This window comes from Lithobates pipiens, unplaced genomic scaffold (assembly GCF_037356315.1).
Source record: "Lithobates pipiens isolate NorthernLeopardFrog02 unplaced genomic scaffold, aLitPip1_a1.2 Scaffold_3, whole genome shotgun sequence".
Taxonomy (NCBI): Eukaryota; Metazoa; Chordata; class Amphibia; order Anura; family Ranidae; genus Lithobates; species Lithobates pipiens.
In genome coordinates this window covers 167,940,246-167,965,293 of record NW_027507790.1, presented here as the reverse complement: position 1 = coordinate 167,965,293, position 25,048 = coordinate 167,940,246, and the positions used below count along the sequence as shown (strand labels likewise).

Here is a 25,048-nt window from a genome sequence, read left to right as displayed (position 1 = left end):
AAAAACACAAACGCGCTGTAGCCGTTTATCAGCTATGGTGCAGTTGGCAAGTGGTTAAAGTCTGTCAATGGGTATGGTGCAGTTGGCAAGCGGTTAAAGTCTGTCAATGGTATAAAAATATATGATGTATTTCAATTGCTCTCACAGTGCATCTGGTCTCAATAATCAGCCTAGTTAAAGTGGACCTTCAGTAATTTTTTTCATCTTTCCATCTAGTAAATCTTCTGCCCTTGTTGTTTAACTTTGGATAGTAAAACATTTTGTTTTCTACCAGTAAATACCGTACACAACCCACTTCCTTTTTCTTGTCTAGTAAATAGCCTAGGCTTATGACATCATGCTCTCTCTCACACTCTCCTGAGAGTTTGCCAGAAAGGGAGGGGGGATGAGTCATAAGAGGGCCAGTGAGAGCTGCAGAGCTGGAAGTGTGTCTGTGTAAATCCAGGATGTGAACAGGTAGCAGCTTCAGTTGCCCACAGTTAAAATGGTTGCAGCTAGACTCAGTGGAGGGAGATTTCTGCAGCATATTTGGCAAGTACAGAATCCCAGTATGTGTAAAATATGCAAAGTGGTTGGAGGGAAGCTTCAGGATGGCAAAGATGTTTTTATTACAAATTATGTGAGCACACTGCAGTTCCTCTTTAAGCTGCCTATTCATGGAGTGAAATTCAGCCAGTTTAGCAGTGAGCAGCTGAGTTGCAATCCATGTATGGGCACTAAGTTTATACAGACGTCGATCTACCTCTGTATGATCACCTTGTCGAATTTTCACCGTGACATCAGCACTGCAGGCGATAGCACACTCCTAAACCTTGTGGACAGCCATCCCAGACCTCCCTGCCATAGTATTCTGATGGCAATGAGATCTGCCCATCAGAATGCAGTAGCTCAATAGGGAGGATTCCCACATTGAGTGTGTGTATGGGGAAATCAGGCCATCCCTATGGGCTGCTTTAAAGTGGATGTAAACCTGATTCATGAAATTTAAGCTGGGCACCTATATCTATATTTTTTTCCTCTCTCTCTCTCTCTAAAGCACTATGTCCCGTGTGTTTGTGCTGCTCAGTAGCTCTGTTATCAGCCTGACAAGTTCTCAGAGACAGGAGATAAAAGCAGCCTAAAGTTTGTGGTGTGTGGGGTTGCTATAAATTGATTAGCAGAAAACTGGTCTATTCAGAGCAGAGCTCTACAAGTCTTTACCAATTTGGGGGGGGGGGGGGGGTGTTATGCCTTTCCTCCAATCATTTTTGCAGCTGCTGTTTTGGGTGTCAGACTTTTTTTTTTTTTTTAAACTGCCTTTCAACTGCCTGGCATGTTAATTCTGTGTGTTAATGTACACATAGGATTTTAGCAGCATTTTGTGGCAGAAATAAAACCCTGCTGCCAACATATAGTGGAGCAGCAGTGCTTTTATAGAAAAAAACGCTGTCAGCTCACAATCTCTGTTAAACGCTGATGCCCATCAGTTTTTCTCCTTTTCTAAGCGAAGGCCGCCGGTGTCCTCAACAACCAGTAAATAGCTGGCTGTTAAGGAGCGGGCCAGTAAGGCAACTGCCACATCCTTGACAACAGATGAGTCAGCAGCTGTCAGTGGGGAAACCAGGCCGAATGTAAAAACAATTGCCAGCATTAGAAAAAAAATTGTGAAAAAAAAGGCGCGTACCTGGCGTAGGCTTGACAGCTCTGCAGATAAATAAACGAAGGGACAGGGCCACAGAATGATGTCCCCTTGTGACATCATTGACCCAGCAGGCTCCAGTACTTAATTTATCTGCGCAAGCCTTCGTCGGGTATGAAAATTTTTTGGTGATGTGATTGAAGATGGATCTACACTGGGGGCCATTATTTTTGTTTGTTTTTTCATAAAGGATCTACCAAAAACTGTGTGCATTTGTATTTACTTTTTGACACCTTTTCGGTGAATGAGTAGTCATGCACATGGGGGGGGGCCTTGTCCTCATCAACATGAAGACAAGGTTCTTGGGGGGGTACCCCCTCTATGTTTACGGCATGTGGCCTGGTATGGTTCAGGAAGGGGGGGGGCGCTCGCTCATCCGCCCCCCCCCCCTTCCTGGCCTGACAGGCTACATGCTCGGATAAGGGTCAGGTATGGATTCAGAGGGGAGCCTCACGTTTTTTTTTCTTTGTTTTTTTCCCCCTTTTGTGTTGCCATGGGGTTCCCCTTAAAATCCATACCAGCCCCAAAGAGTCATCAGATATGATCGATTTTTATATATATATATATATATATATATATATATATATATATATATACCAGAATTTGTGGACTCCTACAGTTTGTGAACTTTCCTACAGACTAAATAATAAACACTGATTTGGGTTATTCCTGCCAAAGAATTGTAGCAGAATACATTTTATGCTCAATTTATGAAGAAAGATTATCTGTTTGCAAAACATTTTTTTAAAACATTTTGGGGATTTTTTTGTTTATTTAGCAAAACATAAAAAGGACCCAGTGGTGGTTAAATATCACAAAAAGCTTTATTTGTGTACAAAAAAAGATAAATAATTTGGGTACAATGTTGCATGACCGTGCAACTGCCATTCAAAGTGTGACAGCTCTGAAAACTGGCCTGGGAAGGAGGGGGTAAAAGTGTCCAGTGTTGAAGTGATTAAATCTATTGGCAGTTTTATACATATTATGAAACCACACGTCACTAGCAGAGAGAACAACGAACCCTCATTGTCAGAAGTTTAAGCCAGATTCACACAGGGTTGCCACCTCATCCCTTTAACCACTTCAGCCAGGGAAGATTTGGCTGCTCAATGACTAGAGCATTTTTTTCATGATACGCCACTGCGTCGCTTTAACTGACAATTGCGTGGTCGTGCGACGATGTACTCTAACAAAATTGACATCCTTTTTACCCACAAATAGAGCTTTCTTTTGGTGGCATTTGATCATATCTGCGTTTTTGTTTTTTTGCGCTGTAAACAAAAAAAGCGACAATTTTGAAAAAAACATTATTTTGTACTTTTTGCTATAATAAAAATCCCCAATTTTTTTTTAAAAAAAGACAATTTTTTGCTCCGTTTAGGCCGATAGGTATTCTACATATTTTTAGTACTAAAAATCGCAGTAAGTGTACATTAATTGGTTTGCGCAAAAGTTATAGCATCTACAAAACGGGATAGATTTATTGCATTTTATTATTTATTATCTTACTAGTAATGGCGGCAATCTGCGATTTTTACCTTGACTGCGACATTATGGCGGACACTTTTGACAAATTTTTGGGAAGATTGACAATTATACAGCGATCAGTGCTATAAAAATGCACTGATTACTGTCTTAATGTCACTGGCAGAGAAAGGGGTTAACACTAGGGGTCGGTCAAGGGGTTAACTGTGTTCCCTGACTGTGTTCTAACTGTGGGGGGAGGGGACTGGCTATAGGAGATGACAGATCATGGTTCCTAGCTATTAGGAACTCACAATCTGCATCTCCTCTCAGAACAGAGATGTGTGTGTGTGTGTGTGTGTGTGTGTGTGTGTGTGTGTACACACACATCCCTGTTCTGCTTCTCATGCCCACAATCGCTCGTGTAGAGGTGTGCTTACGTTTGCACATGAGAAATCTTTTTTTTTATTTGGATTGAGCGTAAATACACAATGGGGGTTATTTACTAAAGGAATATCCACTTTGCACTGCAAGTGCACTTGTAAGTAAAGTCGCTGTGGATCCGAGGGGGACATTCAAGGAAAATAAAAAACAGCTTTTTAACTTGCACATGATTGGACGATAAAATCAGCAGAGCTTCCCCTCATTTCAGATCTACCCCTTTGATTTAGAGCCACCGCACTTCCAAGTGCGCTTGCAGTGCAAAGTGGATTTGCCTTTCGTAAATAACCCCCAGTGTCAGTTGTATGTGTTATGTATTCAAGTACATCACTTTTTATTTGTAGGCATTGTTTTCTTGATCATATATGTTGAAACCATCAACAATTTCTATGCGATGTAATTACTTTTTCACATGAATGTATAAAATATTATTATACAGGATTTATACAGAGCCAACAGTTTGCGCAGCACTTTACATGAGGGCAGACAGTACAGTTAAAATACAATTCAATACAGGAGGAATCAGAGGGCATGGCTAGTTAGAGCTTACAATATGTAGAAATTTTGGTTTTTAAAGTGGAGGGCCACCTTGAAAAACAAAAATACATTAAAATTTAGAAAAAAATCTGAAAAAAAAATGTATTTTTTTTTTAACTTACCAGAAATGCCTGTTGCTAGGCACATTGTCCTAATCTGCCTCTTCCTCCTCCGCGGTGATCTTTGGTCTTCTCTCCTCCGTGCGGCGTCTTCTGGGTAATGGGGCGCTGTGTGTTCTGGGAACTGCGTGTCCCAGAACACAGCGCGTCCCATTCACAAAGCGCTGCGCGACTCGCGCATGCGCAGTAGGGAACGGGCAGTGAAGCCGACAAGGCTCCACTGCCTGTTTCCCTTAGTTAAAATGGCGGCGCCGGGACCCGAGAGCCGAGGGACGGGTCAGCCTCAGGCGGCCGACATCGCGGGCACCGTGGACAGGTAAGTCTGCTTATTAAAAGTCAGCAGCTACAGTGTTTGCAGCTGCTGACTTTTACATTTTTTTTTTCATAACTGGCTCTCCTCTTTAACTACTGTAGCGAGGCATACGACTACTCTGTCCCCGGATATTACACTGGGTTTATGAAATCGGTGCCATGCGTGAACTTCAATCCTTTCCAACATGCAACTTTATTCTTGAAACTTGTCAACCTAGTTAGAGTGCAAGCCCAATTATCCCTGTACTCGGCTTCCTTTTGTCTGTTTATAAGGAAACGTTCCTAGTAATTTATAAGATAAACAGATATTGCGGCTGCTGACTAATTAAGCTATCGGGGTATGTAAAGCTTCAACAGTTTTCAATGTTATTAATCCACTGAAGCAGTCTGCCATGGATTCAGTTCAGTAGACGCTATAAAACATGCTTCTGTGTTGGAGAGCATGCCTGCAGACATTAAAAATAAATTCTCTTCCCTTGTAGGGAGAAAGTGGCTCCTCCGAGGCTCACATTGACTGTTGTGACAGACTCCGCAGCTGTGGTTTCACAGCAGCCAGGGGAGCCTGGGCTGAGTTCTACAACCATAACTATACATAAGGCTCCATTGTGTTGATGTATTGATTAGTTCCACGATTACCAGCTAATCCACATTGAGCGTGTTTCTGTGTCAGAACACTTACAGCTGAGCCTTCACTCGTGTATTCTATTGAAAGAGCGAAAATTAAGTATCTTACGTTGTTTTCTGTCTGTTTTCTTTCCTTATCCATCATATAACACAAACGTGTTACAAAGTACTATCATTGTTCACAGGTGATTCGAAAAAAACTGTTCCGGCTCATTAGCATAGACTTTTACTGATGTCTACGCCTGGCATAACCCATGCAGGATGCACCGATGTTTCAGGCAGACCCATGCAGGTAGCCAGATCACCCCACACGCATCCCCATCTGTACATCCTGACGGGTCCGATTCACAGATCAGAATGCAATCTGATCTGTGCATCGGACCCATATTAATGTACATTTGGGGATGCGTTTTCAAGATCTGTGCAGCTGACGGGCTGTTATTGATTTTAACAGGCTACTTGCACAGGTATTTACAGAACACCAGTGCATCCCACGTGGGTATCGATGCCCCTTCACACAGGTGTAGGGATAAGTATGCCTGTGTCAATTAACCCTTAAGCCTTGTACACACTACTTTTTTTTTTTTTTTTTTTTCCTTTTCCTTTCAGCCCAGTGATCTCATATAAAAATATGAATATATTGTGTTAGTATAGTGAGATCACTATACTAACACAAGTACAGCAATTTCCCCATCTGCGCTTTTTGTGTGCTGAGAAGGGGACACACTGGTCAGCGCTCGCAGCCATTTCATGCTGATCGGATGCTGGTTTACCAGCATACTTGTTCCAGTTGCGAGACCGGCTTCTGTCAGACAGACAACTGTACACACGGGCTAAACGTTTGGCAAGTTTCTATTGTACCAGCTAATATTCCTTCCATGTGTACCCGACATTAGGTATAGACATGTCATTGATGGTACATTTTTCAAGATTTATTTCTGTGCATTTGCGGTTTTGTTGTATAGAAAAGGATTAGTCCAAGTGTATTTTTGGATTAGACCCTTTGTCGGTTTTATTATGTTAATACAATTGATTATCTTGTTACAAAGGCATCTGAAAGTCATATGATATATTGGGCTACAAGTAAATATGTTGTCCCTGCAGTTGATGTGTTGAAAGCAGATAAAAATGGGCATTTCAGTTTGTTGTATATGGGTGTCACAGTCAGGGGTCAGGCTCAGAGACCAGTAGCTATAGCAGTAGAGAGACTCTCACCAACCAGCTAGATGAGTGCACAAGCAGGTTACACTGGTGGATGATGCAGGGTCTAAGCACTGACCGGTATTCAGCAGAGTTATTGATTGTGGAGATGGGTTTTGCTTGTTAGTACCAAGGCATAGTCCTCAGGATTGCCCCACCAGGAGCAAGCCAGGGTCCAGTAGCAGATATAGTAGACAAGGAATAAGCATAGTCAGTAAACATTCCAAAACTTGGTGACAAGTGGTTTGCGGTTTGGGATCAAGCAGAAGCGTAGTCTAGGAACTAGCCTAAGGTAGGTAACGAGTGGTTGCAGGTTGGGATCGTGCTGAAGTGTAGTAAAGGAACAAGCCAAAGTCAGTAATGAGTAGTAGTGAAGATACAGATGGCAGCAGGGACAAAGCGAGCGTAAGATATTATCTGGAGTAGAGCACAATGATCTGGCAAACAGCGCAGAGGCATAGCTTAAATAGGGAGTTCATGGGAAGAGCAAGGAGTCCAAGGTTCACCAGAAACAACGCACAAGGCAGGATTGTCCAAAGGATCAGACAGCGTGCTGTCCAGCATCTTGGGTGGCTCAGCAAGAACAGCCAGATGTAGCAGAGGCCGTGGGTTCAGATCCATATCCTGTCAATAGGGCTGCGTAGGGACTGACCCATGTCCACAGCCAAAATGCAGAATAACTTGCCCTGCCATATTTCAAAAATGGTTCAAGAATGGTTTGAGGTGTTGATTTTGGCCTCCAGACCTCAATCGGGCATCTGTGGGATGTGCTTGAAAAGCAAATTCAATCCATCGAGCCCCCACCTTGCAACTTCCAAAACTTAAAGGATCTATAACTGAAGGCTATACCTTCAGAGGTCTAGTGTAGTTAATGCCTCAATGGGTCACGGTTGTTTTTGACAGCAAAAGGGGGACCTACTCAATATTAGGTGGGTGGTCATAAACTTATGGCTAATTATAAATGTACAATATATGATCTGTGATTTAAGCTAAATAAAAAGTTTAGACAATCTCTTGATGTTCTTTCTATGGTTACTTTTAAGTCATTATTAGAGTTTATCTGTATTCTTGGGAAGATTTAAGGGTGGTCCCTCTTTGGGAAAGATTATGTATTGTTCCATTAAATTTTCCATTGTTTGGGCTGTGGTTAATGGATCCATTTTTTTTCTGTCAGCAGGAATCAGCATGCAGAGCTAATGCCCATGTGCAAGAAGCCTTAGAGGGCAATAAACACTCAAGTCAGATCAACTATTGTTGCTATTGTTTCAACCCTTCAGCATTAGGCGGTTGGACCACACCTTAAAAGGTGGATCTAACTTGAAAAATACGTTCTCCCTGTAACATGTTCAATCTCCTTCACTGCCATCCTGTTTACCAGCATACAATTTAGCTATTTTGTCTCTGGCACCTTTCTGCTACTATCTTATGTGTACACTTCTTGATACTTAAAATCTCACCAGATTCCTGATATATAGATTTGCGTATGTCTACTTTCATGTTCTTGATGGTGAGTTCTGATGTGTGATTGTTAGCTGTATTATATCTATATAAGCTGTTTGGTGTACTACCTTGCATTTATACTGGAATATCTTAAGTATCGAATGCTACCAGTTGGGAAGTCAGGGTTACCCAGGAAGGGAAGATGGACTTTGAGAGATGATCAAGTTTGTTGAGTATTTAGTAAAGAACACAAATGTGTAAGGGTCAGATTCCAAGGCAGTTGGAATGGATCGGGGGTTAAGGGGATGGGTGGATGTACCAATGGTGATCCCCTTAATGGGGTATTCTGCCAATGGTTGTTTTACTTCCACCCATTGTTTGTGTCTTATATTGTTCCCTGTCCCATGGAGAAAAATGAAATGCCTCTCCCATGGCACATATATCATATCAACACATCTGCTAAGTTGGGGGAAGATTGTGACCTTTCCAGGTGAGGCAAGCAAGCATGGAAAGATATCTGCTACTCCTCTCTGTCAATCCCTCCACTGGCTTCCGCTCGGCCAAAGAATTAAACTCAAAATACTAACAACTACGTACAAAGCCATCCACAATTTTGCCCCCAGCTACATCACTAGCTTAGTCTCTAAATACCAACCTACTCGTTCTCTTTGTTCCTCTCAAGACCTCCTGCTCTCTAGCTCCTTCATCACCTCCTCCCATACTCGCCTCCAGGACTTTTCCAAAGCCTCTCCAATCCTATGGAATGCCCTACCCCAATCTGTCTGCCTATCCCCTACTTTATTAGCTTTTAGGCGATCCCTGAAAACCCTTCTCTTCAGAGAAGCCTATCCTACCCACACCTAACAACCGTATTTTCATTTTCTCCATCAGCTCATCCCCCACAGTTATTACCTTTTTGTTTCAACTTGACCCTCCCTTCTAGATTGTAAGCTCGAACAAGCAGGGCCCTCTAGTCCCTCCTGTATTGATTTGTATTGTAAGTGTACTGTCTGCCCTCATGTTGCAAAGCGCTGCGCAAACTGTTGGCGCTATATAAATCCTGTATAATAATAATATCAGGTTGTGATTGCTGTGTAATCCTGTTTTAAAACATGGACTTGAGTGAATAAATAAACTATCTGTGAATAAATTCTGATTCCCGTGACAAATCGTGATCAGTGATTAAAGTGACTAGTGCAAAAAAACATTCCAAACGAATATATATATGTGCAAAAATAAAAAAACATATATAAAATCGCATAAACCAAAGCAAAATCGCATAAAATCACACAGTGATAGTGATAAATGCAAATAAATAAATTATCTCACTAAGTGTAAATACAAACACATAAAATCGCATCAGTAAAAGGAAAATCCCATACAACCGTACAGTGATAGTGATAAATGCGAGTAAGTAAAATATCTCACAGAGTGTGTATAAAAATAATAAAACCAAACTTAATGATAGTGAATCATTCAGTGCAAAAAAATGAATAAGTCTCTCAGACTGCAAAATAAGTAAAGGGTGGCAGAAAATCCATAAGGTGCTTCTCGTAGTAGCAGGTGCAATACAACGCAAACTGTGCACACTCTGGTGTCTCTTCAGTGTCCCGCACCTAACAGTTAGGGTGGCCCCTTACCTTACTGCTGTAAGGTGAACAGCATATAGAGACCAGAGTCTCAGATGGTAACAGCGGTGTACCCTTAATTCCAACTAGGAGGTCTTATCCCCACATCAGGGTGTCAAACTGGCAAGATCTCACAGAAAGGGAAACAGGAGGGCTCCAAATAGTGAAGTATGTATACACTTTTTATTGAAAAACTCAAACAATGGAAAGGTACTCACAAACAATCAGTTTAAAACGCCAGATATGCAGTTAAGTGTTTCTTTTCGTTTCTCAGACGTGACTTCCGGTATCCACAAACGCTTCCTTCCGACGCGTATCGTCATGTGACTTCATCAGGGAATGCATTATGGGTATAAGGAAGTGTCTTTTATATTATTATCTACTGCGGCCATTTTCCCGAAGTCCCCTATTAATTAACATTAGGTCGGCCATTTTCCCGAAGTATTTATATAGTTAGGTCCGGCGGGCATTTTCCTATAGTCTCCTATTCCTTCCCATCGAATCGGCCATTTTGCCAAAGTCCGGGCTCGACGTATGGCCGTCTCTCCCGTGTTCCGCCATCGGTCCCTTTTCGTTTCCGATGGCCTCCCAACGGGAAATACTGGGTAACAAAATACACTTATATTCGCCATCTATTTCTAAATGCTGGCAATTTCTATGAGGCCCGGGTAGCCGCCCCCTGCCGTTCCTTTCATATCAGGTCGGCGGCCATTTTCCCGTAGACCTCTCATAGGAATACACTGTAAAGTGTATTTACCTATGGCATTTCTAAAAAACATATATAAGACCTATACCATAACAAAATAATCGACCCATATGGGCTATAAATTAACTCTCTCCTATCTAATATTGAGTAGAGCTACTGTATATACAATAAAATCTACTAAGTAATAAAAAGTTCTTTATACAGTCCCTATTTAAAAAGGCTTTACTTGAAATATAAAATATTAACTATGTGTTGCCCCTAATGGCTAAAACTGCTAAAACATATGATAAAAGTTATATATAAAAAGTCTATTAAAATATATAAAATATTAGATAAAATTTGTAATGGCATCCATTTTCCTAAGTAATTAGTATGCACTGCCACCAATGCATACTATTAAAACAGTGCTATGAAGAAAAAAAAAATCTAATAGGTTGCCACAATTACTCCAGATTATGCAAATCCTAAAACAGTAAACGAGAACAGAGGCGTGGATACCGAGAATAACGTTTAAGATACCCAGAGGTTAATCATTAAAAATTACCACAAATCAATACTATATGTTCTCATCTTCTAAATCCCTTAGTTATCCTCAAGGTTATATCATTAAAAATCACTAATAAAACAGTTAACATCAAACTCTATATTCAGGCCTTGAGGTGAAAAAGTATCTAAAATAAAGATCCATTTGGATTCAAGCTGGCTGAGTGTCCTGATTTTATGGGTACCTCTCCAATGTTTTTTATAGGGTTCGATCCCCCAAAACCTGAGGTGGGTGGGATCCCTATTATGGTGAGTGCTAAAATGTCTGGTCACACTATGTTTGTCAAAGCCGCTCATGATGTTTTTTACGTGTTCCTTAATCCTTACTTTTAGTGGTCTTTTTGTTCGTCCTACATACTGTAGGCCACAGCTGCATTGGAGAACATATACCGCTCCTTCCGTATTACAACTTATGAAGTTTTTTATTTCATATGAATTACCGGTACTGGTCGACATAAATTTAAAAAATAGTTATTTTTGGTACGATAGAAGTTACTATCATCAGAAAATAGGAGTTGCAATGGGGGCAAAATTTGCACCTAGTGTGGCATGCCTTTTTATGTCCCAATGGCAAGAAGAGTCTGTATTTAAGAACCCTCCAGAAGAATTAATAATCTTTAAGAGATATAATGATGATATCCTGATACTGTGGAAGGGAGAAAAAGATAGCCTGACCATGTTCTTAGAAAAATTGAACAACAATGATAGAAGTATTAGTTTATCATGGGAAATAAGTGAGAAATCAATTTCCTTTTTGGATTTAGAAATTTGGCAGGAAGATAACCTACTTATACTAAAACACATTTTAAAAATGTTGATAGAAATAGTTACCTGCCAATAGATAGTTGTCAGCATCGTACGTGGTTATGCAATATTCAGAAGGGCCAACTGATTAGGCTGCGAAGGAATTGCTCCCTTCCTGGAGATTTTTTGATGCATGCAAGGAAAATTGGACAAAGGTTCACTGATAAAGGATACAGAAACGTAGAAATTGAGAGGAAAATCATGGAAGTAAAAGAGATGGATAGAACAACATTAATTAAAGACAAAGAATCGACCATAGACAAACCGAATGAAGTACCAATAATACTTAATTATAATATGCAATACAAAAGTATAGAAAAAATGATCAAAAAGCATTGGCACATATTACGATCAGATGTACACTTACAAGGAATTTTACCTCAGCATCCGAAATTTATTTATAAGAAGGCCCCGACGCTAAGAGATAAAATTGTGAAGAACGTCCCCGATCCACCTTTTAATGGGGTTACGTTTTTTACTGGAAAAGGATTTTATCCATGTAAATGCTGCTATGCCTGTACAAGGATTAAAAGACCGGTTGAGAAGAAATTTAAATTTATGTCGACCAGTACCGGTAATTCATATGAAATAAAAAACGTCATAAGTTGTAATACGGAAGGAGCGGTATATGTTCTCCAATGCAGCTGTGGCCTACAGTATGTAGGACGAACAAAAAGACCACTAAAAGTAAGGATTAAGGAACACGTAAAAAACATCATGAGCGGCTTTGACAAACATAGTGTGACCAGACATTTTAGCACTCACCATAATAGGGATCCCACCCACCTCACGTTTTGGGGGATCGAACCCTATAAAAAACATTGGAGAGGTAGCCATAAAGTCAGGACACTCAGCCAGCTTGAATCCAAATGGATCTTTATTTTAGATACTTTTTCACCTCAAGGCCTGAATATAGAGTTTGATGTTAACTGTTTTATTAGTGATTTTTAATGATATAACGTTGAGGATAACTAAGGGATTTAGAAGATGAGAACATATAGTATTGATTTGTGGTAATTTTTAATGATTAACCTCTGGGTATCTTAAACGTTATTCTCGGTATCCACGCCTCTGTTCTCGTTTACTGTTTTAGGATTTGCATAATCTGGAGTAATTGTGGCAACCTATTAGATTTTTTTTTTCTTCATAGCACTGTTTTAATAGTATGCATTGGTGGCAGTGCATACTAATTACTTAGGAAAATGGATGCCATTACAAATTTTATCTAATATTTTATATATTTTAATAGACTTTTTATATATAACTTTTATCATATGTTTTAGCAGTTTTAGCCATTAGGGGCAACATATAGTTAATATTTTATATTTCAAGTAAAGCCTTTTTAAATAGGGACTGTATAAAGAACTTTTTATTACTTAGTAGATTTTATTATATATACAGTAGCTCTACTCAATATTAGATATGAGAGAGTTAATTTATAGCCCATATGGGTCGATTATTTTGTTATGGTATAGGTCTTATATATGTTTTTTAGAAATGCCATAGGTAAATACACTTTACAGTGTATTCCTATGAGAGGTCTACGGGAAAATGGCCGCCGACCTGATATGAAAGGAATGGCAGGGGGCGGCTACCCGGGCCTCGTAGAAATTGCCAGCATTTAGAAATAGATGGCGAATATAAGTGTATTTTGTTACCCAGTATTTCCCGTTGGGAGGCCATCGGAAACGAAAAGGGACCGATGGCGGAACACGGGAGAGATGGCCATACGTCGAGCCCGGACTTCGGCAAAATGGCCGATTTGATGGGAACGAATAGGAGACTATAGGAAAATGGCCGCCGGACCTAACTATATAAATACTTCGGGAAAATGGCCGACCTAATGTTAATGAATAGGGGACTTCGGGAAAATGGCCGCCGTAGATAATAATATAAAAGACACTTCCTTATACCCATAATGCATTCCCTGATGAAGTCACATGACGATACGCGTCGGAAGGAAGCGTTTGTGGATACCGGAAGTCACGTCTGAGAAATGAAAAGAAACACTTAACTGCATATCTGGCGTTTTTAAACTGATTGTTTGTGAGTACCTTTCCATTGTTTGAGTTTTTCAATAAAAAGTGTATACATACTTCACTATTTGGAGCCCTCCTGTTTCCCTTTCTGTGAGATCTTGCCAGTTTGACACCCTGATGTGGGGATAAGACCTCCTAGTTGGAATTAAGGGTACACCGCTGTTACCATCTTAGACTCTGGTCTCTATATGCTGTTCACCTTACAGCAGTAAGGTAAGGGGCCACCCTAACTGTTAGGTGCGGGACACTGAAGAGACACCAGAGTGTGCACAGTTTGCGTTGTATTGCACCTGCTACTACGAGAAGCACCTTATGGATTTTCTGCCACCCTTTACTTATTTTGCAGTCTGAGAGACTTATTCATTTTTTTGCACTGAATGATTCACTATCATTAAGTTTGGTTTTATTATTTTTATACACACTCTGTGAGATATTTTACTTACTCGCATTTATCACTATCACTGTACGGTTGTATGGGATTTTCCTTTTGCTGATGCGATTTTATATGTTTGTATTTACACTTAGTGAGATAATTTATTTATTTGCATTCATCACTATCACTGTGTGATTTTATGCGATTTTGCTTTGGTTTATGCGATTTTATATATGTTTTTTTATTTTTGCACATATATATTCGTTTGGAATGTTTTTTTGCACTAGTCACTTTAATCACTGATCACGATTTGTCACGGGAATCAGAATTTATTCACAGATAGTTTATTTATTTATTGGTTAGCACTTTATGGAATAATTTATCTAGTTTATTGGTTTAAGGGAGCGCAGCACCATTTATTTGATTTTTCGCTATATGTTTCAGTGGTAGGGTTTATACCTCTGTCGGTGTTTTGCTGCAACCCTATTTGAGGTTTAATAGATTTTATCTACGATAGCGCAGGGATACCTCTTTTATCATGGACTTGAGTGAATACATGGGTAATTCTTTTCTTCTTCTTTTTTTTTTTTTTATAGAACTGTGATAGGTTAAAACTCCTACCCAGCTTTTATTGTTGTATGTGTCCCCACTAGTTTAAATTCACCCTCTCCATTTGTCCTGATGACCACTATCTCTGGGACTGAAGGACAATCCTAAATTTAGAGTTGTCATCAGAAGTAATCTTTCAACAGGGAAACTTTTCCCCTTGATCTGGAGGAATTGCCCCTAATTTCCTTTTTTGTCTATAAGACACAATGGTGAAAATAACCTGATAGTTTTAACTATATCCTGCTCTGTTCAAAGTGGAAACAAAATTTGGCTTTAGATTTACTTTTAAACTTTTAGCATTTTTTTTTCCAGATAGCTGTAGTAATCGTGAGCATGGTAATGCGTTTAAAATACACCTATGTTTACAAAGATAGCAAAGTAAGAGCACTTTGTACACTTACAAGTCTACAAAGAGGACTGTGGCACTCTTAAAACATGGGACATTTTAAACAGTAAGCTTTATTATATCATGATTGTCCCAAAGGTTGTACAACTAATTACGTTTCCCAATTGGCCCAATACTATTATGGGTAAACTTACAGCCCAATAGGCATATGCAGGAGGGGGGCAGGAAAATGAAAAGGTTGCAAATTAAGATATGGCCCCTATCGCGTATGAAGGTATGCTCAGGCACCTTAGAGTCCCATTTTTTATTTATTATTGTGTTCCATCAAAATATAAATGTTCTAGGTACATTTGTATTTTTTAAATGCTTAAACACAAGCAATTTCAATGCTTGCTGCTGAGACTGTTCATTAATGTTGTGCTCAGGAGTGTTTTGACAGTATGTGGCATGCAGCAGTTTCCTAACACATAAAGTAAAACCTTGGTTTGAGAGCGTTTTCCAAAACAAGACAAATTTTTTGATAAATTTTAGCTTGATATACAAGTAGCGTCATGTCACAACTGAGTATAAAAGAGAAGAGGCACCTCTAAGTGTAGCAATATGGTTACATGTAATGAAGGTACAACATTTAGCAACTCACATGGTTGATGAATAAAACAGGCACATCTAAGTATGTAGGCATCCGGGGTAAAGCTGTGGCACATAAGCATCCAGACAGGGAGGGCCAGGAGGAGAGGTCATCAGTGTGCTGCTGTTCTTTAATTTTCCAATCACAAGACTGAGGATGCTTTTTTTTTTATCAAGCTGATGTCCTACTGCTTTTCTAATGGAAGTCAAGGTTCTGGCTGCACAGAATTACATGTTTTAGTCAGATAAAACAATTCTCATACATGTATTTCTATTGTATTTAACTGATGACCTGCAGTTACAGTAGATGTAGGGATTCAATATTTATGCAAACACCATTATGCACATTTTTTTATTTTGCCTCCCAACACAGTATCCAATTAAAAAAAAAATAATAATCACTTGGTGCTCTGAGTATTTTTGTATGACACCTTATGGTGAAGTATTAAAAAACAAAAAAGTTGGAGGTAAATTTAAAGTATATGTGCACCCAGTCACTATAATCTTATACTAGCTGTAGCACATTAACTAGATGCCGACCGCCGGCTGTGAAATGACGGCCAGGCGGCGCTCCTATTGTGGCGGGAGGCCGTCATATGACGGCCTCCCGTTTAAACAGGGAAAGCGCGCGATCGTGCGCATGCATCCCTGTTTCTTCGGTGGCGGCGTGTCACGGAGACACCGCTCGCCACCGAAGGGGGTGAACAGCCATTCGTTATGGCTGTTTACCAGGTGATCGGCCGTGATGAAGTCATGGCCGATCACAGATGGTCACACCCCGACTGTGCACGGCGCATGCGCGCGATCACATCGGTGGCGGCGTGTTCCCCGGGAACACTGCTCGTCACCGACGCTGGTAAACCGTCATTGGCCGGCTGTTTACACACGTGATCGGCTGTGATCCTTTCACAGCCGATCACTAAGATGTAAACAAACCGCGGTAACGAGATGTTACCGGGTTGTTCTCCTCCTCTCACACCGATCGTGTGTGAGGAGGAGATTGCGGTAACATCTCGTTACCGCCTAGTGTACACCAATCACACTGATTGCCTGCCTGCCCCCCCCCCCCAATAAAGAGGACCTGTCACCACCCCTCATAGTACCTGTCAATCACAGTCCATCAGAGTACCTGTCACAGTCCATCAGAGTACCCGAGTACCTGTCACAGCCCATCAGAGTACCCAAGTACCTGTCCCAGCCCATCAGAGTACCTGTCACAGCCCATCAGAGTACCCGAGTACCTGTCACGGCACATCAGAGTACCCGAGTACCTCTCACGGCACATCAGAGTACCCGAGTACCTGTCACGGCACATCAGAGTACCCGAGTACCTGTCACGGCACATCAGAGTACCCGAGTACCTGTCACGGCACATCAGAGTACCCGAGTACCTGTCACGGCACACCCGAGTACCTGTCACGGCCCATCAGGGTACCCGAGTACCTGTCACGGCCCATCAGGGTACCCGAGTACCTGTCACGGCCCATCAGGGTACCCGAGTACCTGTCACAGTCCATTAGAGTACCGAGTACCTGTCACAGTCCATTAGAGTACCGAGTACCTGTCACAGTCCATCAGGGTACCCGAGTACCTGTCACAGTCCATCAGGGTACCCCGAGTACCTGTCACAGTCCATTAGAGTACCGAGTACCTGTCACAGTCCATTAGGGTACCCGAGTACCTGTCACAGTCCATCTGAGTACCCGAGTACCTGTCACAGTTCATCTGAGTACCCGAGTACCTGTCACAGTCCATATGAGTACCTGTCACCGCCCTTCAGAGTACCCAAATACCAGTCACCAAACCATCAGAGTACCTGTCACCAGGCCATCAGAGTACCTGAGTACCTGTCACCAGGCCATCAGAGTACCCGAGTACCTGTCACCAGGCCATCGGAGTACCCGAGTACCTGTCACCAGGCCATCAGAGTACCCGAGTACCTGTCACCAGGCCATCAGAGTACCCGAGTACCTGTCACCAGGCCATCAGAGTACCCGAGTACCTGTCACCAGGCCATCAGAGTACCCGAGTACCTGTCACCAGGCCATCAGAGTACCCGAGTACCTGTCACCAGGCCATAAGAGTACCCGAGTACCTATTTGCAGCCCATGTCTCATAGAATATACGTTGGGGTGTTTGCTTTCCAAAATGGGGTCATTTTGTGGGTAATTTCACTGTCCTGGTGGTCCAGGACCTTCAAAAGTGTGATGGGTAGGAATGAAATGAGATGTGTCATTTATGCTCCTAGAACGCCTGAACGTACTACTTCAATGTTCGGCCTCTCTATGTGGCCAGGCTGTGTAAAAGTCCTACACATGTGGTATCGCCGTACTCGGGAGGAGTAGCAGAATGTATTTTGGGGTGTAATTTTTGCTATATACATGCTATGTGTTAGAAATATCTTATAAATTGACAATTTTGTGTAAAAAAAATATACATATTCCAAAAACGTCTGGAAAAAAATTAACCATTCAAAAGACTCATTATGCCTCACAGATTATACGTTGGGGTGTTTCTTTCCAAAATGGGGTCATTATATGGGAAATTCCATTGTCCTGGTACTCCAGGGCCTTCAAAAGTGTAATAGGTGGTTGAGAAATGAGATGCGTCATTTTTGCTCGTAGAACGTCTGAAGGTACTACTTCAATGTTAGTGCTCTGTATGTGGCCAGGCTGTGTAAAAGTCTCACACATGTGGTATCGCCGTACTCGGGAAGAGTAGCAGAATGTATTTTGGGGTGTAATTTGTTGTATGCATATGTTGTGTGTGAGAAATAACCTGATAATATGACAATTTAGTTAAAAAAAAAATAAAAAAATCTTCATTTTGCAAAGAATTGTGGGAAAAAATGACAACTTAAAAAAACTCACCATGCTACTTACTTAATACCTTGGGATGTCTACTTTGTAAAAAGGGGTCATTTTGGGGGTATTTGTACTTTCCTGACTTGTTAGTGTCTCAAGAAATGAGGTACAAGTGATCAATTTTCAGTGATTGGCACCATAGTTTGTAGACTCTATAACTTTCACAAAGACCAAATAATATATACTAATGTGGGTTATTTTTACCAAAGATATGTAGCAGTATAAATTTTGGCCAAAATTTATGAAGAAAAATTACTAATTAGCAAAAATTATGACAGAAACAAAGAAAAAGGCATTTTTTTCACAAAATTTACGTTTTCTTTTATTTATAGCACAAAAAATAAAAAACCCACTAGTGATTAAATACCACTAAAAGAAAGCTCTATTTGTGTGGAAAAAAGGACGCAAGTTTCATATGGATACAGTGTTGGATGACTGAGTAATTGTCATTCAAACTGTGAGAGCGCTGAAAGCTGAAAATTGGTCTGGTCAGGAAGGGGGTGTAACTGCACTGTATTGAGGTGGTTAAGGTAATTTCAGGTCATTTTCAAAATTACAACATACTAATCCTGCAGATTTTATAAAAATAAACCTTTCAGTCTTTGTATGAAGGCACTTCCTTTTATATAGTGACACTGTTCCTGTCTCTCAGTTGTGCTCCTGCACTGTCAGCACGTCATGCACATTGCATAACAGATGCTAAACTCTTATCACCATCAGTAAATTTGCCACGAGAAATGAGTAGCAGCAGTTGCTGCAATGCATACATACAGAAAAGCCAATGTTGCATGTAATAGGTTTTAATGGCAAAAAATAAATAAATAAACTTTATTCATGGCTTGATATCAAAAATTATTTCAGCACTAAAATCAACTGTCACAAAACCCCTTTGGTATTCCAGATAGCTTATTGCTAGGGTTGTGTAAATACACTGTATGTTTGGTTATAGTGACCATGGGTGAGTGGTCTATGGGAGTTAATGAATTTATAAAATATGCAAGGGCCCAGTGTTCATTATTTTTAGGCAATGTTGCAATTAGGCTGCTGGAGATCACATGTGCTAATATGCAACAAAACTTAATTGTAAAAACAAGTAATTCGCCCCTTCCATGTTAGTCTATAGTATGCAAGACCCACCTGAGAAGGCTAAATGTAGGTCAAATGTACCTGCCACTTAATTCGGAATGATTTCAGGAGTTTTTTAAGATGTCAACTTGATACTACCAAGACTAGCCCCAAATTAGACTTCTTTGCTAATTTACGGTGCAGTTTTTTTCAAGAGTTGTTTTATGCATGTGTTGGAGTTCTATTCGGATAAGTATCTTCTTTATAGAAGAATTTTTGTTGATCTCTCCAGAATGGGCGCTGCGGATAATATATATAAAGGGAGAAGCACATTTATGGAAGAGTTATCTGAGACATCGGAGATACTAAAACAAGCTACTCCTCGCTCTCTTGTTATTTTGGATGAATTGGGAAGAGGCACCAGTACTCATGATGGCATTGCCATTGCATATGCCACTCTTGAATACTTCATCAAAGATGTAAGTAGAGTTATCTCTTTTTATATATTAGGTTTGAAGTATGAGATATTGTTTATAACCATATTTTAATCTTAAATCAATGAAAATAGGTAGTGGTTTTGGTTTGGCTGTATATTTACTGTTTTCCAAGTCGGTGAGAGATCACACAGCAAGAGATGTGTAAACTTATGCAGTTAGTTATTTTATTTTGTCACATTTGTTATTAAAGTGTTAAATATTCTTTTGGCTCATAAAAAACAGATTCTTTTGCAGTATGAGAGATGGAGCAGAGGATCTGGGATGAACTGTCTGAGAGAATTCTTCATCAAAGACTGAGAGAATTCTTACCCTACAGCTCTAGGAAAGGAAAATTGTAGGCAGTGCCTTTCATGTTGCTAACTTGAATACAGTGGTGTGAAAAAGTGTTTGCCCCCTTCTTCATTTCCTGTTCCTTTGCATGTTTGTCACACTTAAGTGTTTCGGAACATCAAACCAATTTAAACAATAGTCAAGGACAACACAAGTAAACACAAAATGCAATTTGTAAATGAAGGTGTTTATTATTAAAGGTGAAAAAAAATCCAAACCATCATGGCCCTGTGTGAAAAAGTGATTGCCCCCCTTGTTAAAACATACTATAACTGTGGTTGTCCACACCTGAGTTCAATTTCTCTAGCCACACCCAGGCCTGATTATTGCCACACCTGTTCACAATCAAGGCATCACTTAAATAGGAGCTGCTTGACACAGTAAGGTCCACCAGAAGATCCTTAAAAGCTACACATCATGCCGAGACCCAAAGAAATTCAGGAACAATTGAGAAAGAAAGTAATTGAGATCTATCAGTCTGGAAAGGGTTATAAAGCCATTTCCAAAGCTTTGGAAATCCAGCGAACCACAGTGAGAGCCATTATCCACAAATGGCGAAGACATGGAACAGTGGTGAACCTTCCCAGGAGTGGCCGGCCGCCCAAAATTACCCCAAGAGCGCAGCGACGACTCATCCAAGAGGTCACAAAAGACCCCACAACAACGTCCAAGGAACTGCAGGCCTCACTTGCCTCAGTTAAGGTCAGCGTTCATGCCTCCACCATCAGGAAAAGACTGGGCAAAAATGGCCTGCATGGCAGAGTTCCAAGGAGAAAACCACTGCTGAGCAAAAAGAACATCAAAGCTCGTCTCAATTTCTCCACAACACATCTTGATGATCCCCAAGACTTTTGGGACAACATTCTGTGGACCGATGAGACAAAAGTGGAACTCTTTGGAAGGTGTGTGTCCAAGTATATCTGGCGTAGAAGGAACACTGCATTTCATAAAAAGAACATTATACCAACAGTAAAATATGGTGGTGGTAGTGTGATGGTCTGGGGCTGTTTTGCTGCTTCAGGACCTGGAAGACTTGCCGTGATAAAAGGAACTATGAATTCTGCTGTCTACCAAGAGATCCTGAAGGAGAATGTCCGACCATCTGTTCGTGTACTCAAGCTGAAACGAACTTGGGTTCTGCAGCAGGACAATGATCCTAAACACACCAGCAAGTCCACCACCGAATGGCTGAAGAAAAACAAAATGAAGACTTTGGAGTGGCCTAGCCAAAGTCCTGACCTGAATCCTATTGAGATGTTGTGGTATGACCTTAAAAAGGCCGTTCATGCTCGAAAACCCTCTAATGTAACTGAATTAGGACAATTCTGCAAAGATGAGTGGGCCAAAATTGCTCCAGGACGCTGTAAAAGCCTCATTGCACGTTATCGCAAACGCTTGGTTGCAGTTGTTGCTGCTAAGGGTGGCCCAACCAGTTATTAGGTTTAGGGGGCAATCACTTTTTCACACAGGGCCATGATGGTTTGGATTTTTTTTCACCTTTAATAATAAACGCCTTCATTTACAAATTGCATTTTGTGTTTACTTGTGTTGTCCTTGACTATTGTTTAAATTGGTTTGATGTTCCGAAACACTTAAGTGTGACAAACATGCAAAGGAACAGGAAATGAGGAAGGGGGCAAACACTTTTTCACACCACTGTATATATTGAGGCGCTAGATCAGCCTATTAGTTTACAGATAAACAAGGCCTGTTCCCCAACTGGACAGCAGTGGGGGGGGGGGGGGGTGGCCAGGACTGGCATATGAGCAGCTGCATCTTTCAGAGTTCCCACAGATTACCCTGATTTGATCCTGTTCCCGGCTCAGATACACAGGCTCCCGGGCACCTGGCAGCTCCAGAACCTCTTGTGACCCCCGCGCTACCCTCCAGTATGCTTGGATCCATGACAGTTACCCGGGGAAAGGGAAGAGAGGACCTCCAGCATACGGAGATCCTAAATGGCGCCACCGCGGGCTTCCAGCACTGCGGCCTACGTTGCACAGAGAAGCCAAAGGAATCTGTGAGTAAACCTCCGAAAACCACTAAACACTGGTGGGGTTCCACTTAAGGACATACGGTCCTATGCACAGAAGCTGGCAGGCACATTGATGCTCACAGACTCAGCAGCAGTGGGGGTTGGACCTGAGGGGGAAGCTGCAGAGCAGGAGGAAGACATAAGAGGAACAGACACAGAACACATGGGGGCACAGACAGAGGACAGTGGAGGAGAGGAATTTGAACAGCCGACCGTAGCTATGATTCTGAAAGCAGTTAATAAATGTACTGTCTCAGTTAACACATTAGAGGAATGCTTTGCTGGTCTGAAGGAGGAGGTGTCTCTGATAAGACAGGATCTGCCAAAGATCAGGGAGAGAACCACTGCTGCAGAAAGCAGGATAAGTGACATAGAAGAAAAACTTTCTCCATTGATCAGAGATGCCCTAATTTAATACCAGGCTGGCTACAGTGGTCGATCGATGTGCAGACGATCTTGAAAACAGGCTGATACGCAACAATGTGCGCATAGTGGGTCTACCTGAGAAAACAAAGGCTAGAGACCCCACTGATTTTGTGGAAAGATGGCTGCTAGATGTCTTTGGGAAGGAGTCATTTACTGCTCTGTATGCGGTGGAGAGCCCACAGGGTTCCCACGAGGCCCTTGCCACCAGGGCACCCTCCCCACCCTATTTTGACACACATGCTACACTAAAGAGATGGAAATATCATCCTGCTCCTGGCTTGGAATAGGCAAAAAATATTGTTCAATGGAGCACGTGCCTTCTGCTACCCTGACATCCAATCAGACATGAAAAAAAGGCTGCAGAAATTGCAGGCACCGTGTGCGATGCTCTATCCTGCCAGGCTTCAGATCACTGAAAATGGTCAAGCCCATTTCTTTGAAAGTGCTAGCCAACCAGATGCCTCTGTTTGGCTGGATGCCAATGAAAACACCTTTCGTCAGGCCAGAAGACTTGCGGCTTAAGAGGATTGTCATAATCCAGGTTCCAGAAAATTACTTACCTCCATGTGCCTTGGAAATACCCCGTTTGGCTCCTTACAATACCTGTTTTTCTATCCTAGCCACTCCACCGCTCAAAGCCGAGTTGGGAACAAATGTTGATTTGATGTGCTATTTCTCCCTAAGGAGAGCATGTGTGAGGCAACTTTCTACACAGTGTTAAATGTACCATGTTCTGACAGACGTGGTTCTTTTTTCTTTCCCCATAAAGATTTTATTTAGTGTACAGAAGAAAGGTAACAATTCACATCAAAAGACATGGTAAGGTAATTAACATGTAGGGTTTACAGACAAAAGAAACGTAGGATACATCTTATGTACACTATATTAATTAGAAAACCAGCAACACAATCAGATATACATATTGTAATAGAGGTGGGGGGGAGGCCCATTGTTCATTCCCCCCCAAGCAATGAAGGCCAACCAAGGAGAGAAAATGTTTGGAATGGTTGGTCCCAGTTAGGAAATCATGTGTGAGGTATCCTAGAGGGTATGTGGGCAGGGCATTGGTATGATCTATTTGTTGTGGTCGGTCGTCAAGTAGACGACCAAAGTAGGAAAGGTAAGGACACAGAGCATGAGGGGGAAGAGAGAGGAAGGGACAAAGAAAGTAAGATCAGGACCTCAGAAAAAGATAGGGAGGGAAGGGGCTCCAGGGATGGGAGGGGGTTGAGCAGGTGCCATAGACACCACCCCCAGGGGGCCCGCTCACCACCACATCCCACCAGCTGAGGAGAGTCCACAGTTAGGTTCTACATTCATGTGCCAGCCTTTACAGTACAAACTGGCGGTAGCGTTCAGTAGTCCTGAAGTGAGACCAACATGCCCAGGTAAGTGAGAATTTGTGTGTTCTTTCCTGTGAAATATGGATCAGCTCTTCTATTTCTTTAATTTTAATTTTTTTTTCTTTTGAGAAAAAGTGGAGAACTAGGACATCATCATGTGGCCATTCGTGGAGCAGGAAGAAGCGGGAATCACCCAGGGGGAAAGCTGAATTTTCTCTTAGGGATGTTAATGGTCCCAGCACAGAGACGGATAACCTGTCGCTCCCCCAAAGGCCAGGAGGGAGGGGCGGATGAGGGGATGTGTGAGGGTCTCCTGTGGCCAGTTTTTCGGAGATATCCAGGGACGTAAATGTAGAGGACCCGGTATAACTGATTTTTCTAAAGCCACCCAGGTCTTCCTGGTGGCGTGCACATTCCAGTCAACTATCCTAGTTAGGTGACACGCCAGGTAGTATCTATATAGATCTGGGAGGCCGATGCCCCCATTCTTTTTCTGCAGCGCAAGACCGGAATATTTTATGCGAGGTGGCGAGTTCCTCCAGATAAAGGCAGAACAAGCCTTATGGTAGGCTGAGAAAAAAGCTGGGGAAAGATGGATAGGGATGGTTTGCATTAGATATAATAATCTCAGCTGGATGATCATTTTAATTAGTGCCGAGTGGCCGGACCAGGAAACGTTCAAGCCCATCCACTCCTTAAAATGGTTTTGGATTTTGGTAAGGGCTATATGAAAGTTGGACATATAAAGGTCTGACAGCCGGGACATGATTCTAATTCCCAGGTATGTGATCGCCTCCTTCTCCCAACGAAATGGGAAGGCATCCTGACAATGAGTTACTTCCTGAATGGGAAGAGTTACGTTTAAGGCATGTGATTTAGAATAATTGATCTTGAGGTTGGATAGACTGCCAAAGTACTCCAGATATTTCAATAAGTTGGGTAATGAGATGCGAGGCGATTTCAAATGTGGTTCTTGCTGCTGGTAGTTGTGTGGCCAG

The 25,048-nt window shown here is 41.6% G+C and overlaps 1 protein-coding gene across 1 annotated transcript in view; it reads left to right on the top strand.

Annotated features, from left to right (window-relative positions):
* Positions 1–25,048, top strand: part of MSH3 (mutS homolog 3) — a 290,671-nt gene that overhangs the window by 243,592 nt on the left and 22,031 nt on the right. The window contains exon 21 of the mRNA XM_077462464.1: positions 19,712–19,898. Within this exon, the coding sequence (XP_077318590.1) occupies positions 19,712–19,898 (187 nt within the window). The remainder of the gene's footprint in view (positions 1–19,711; positions 19,899–25,048) is intronic.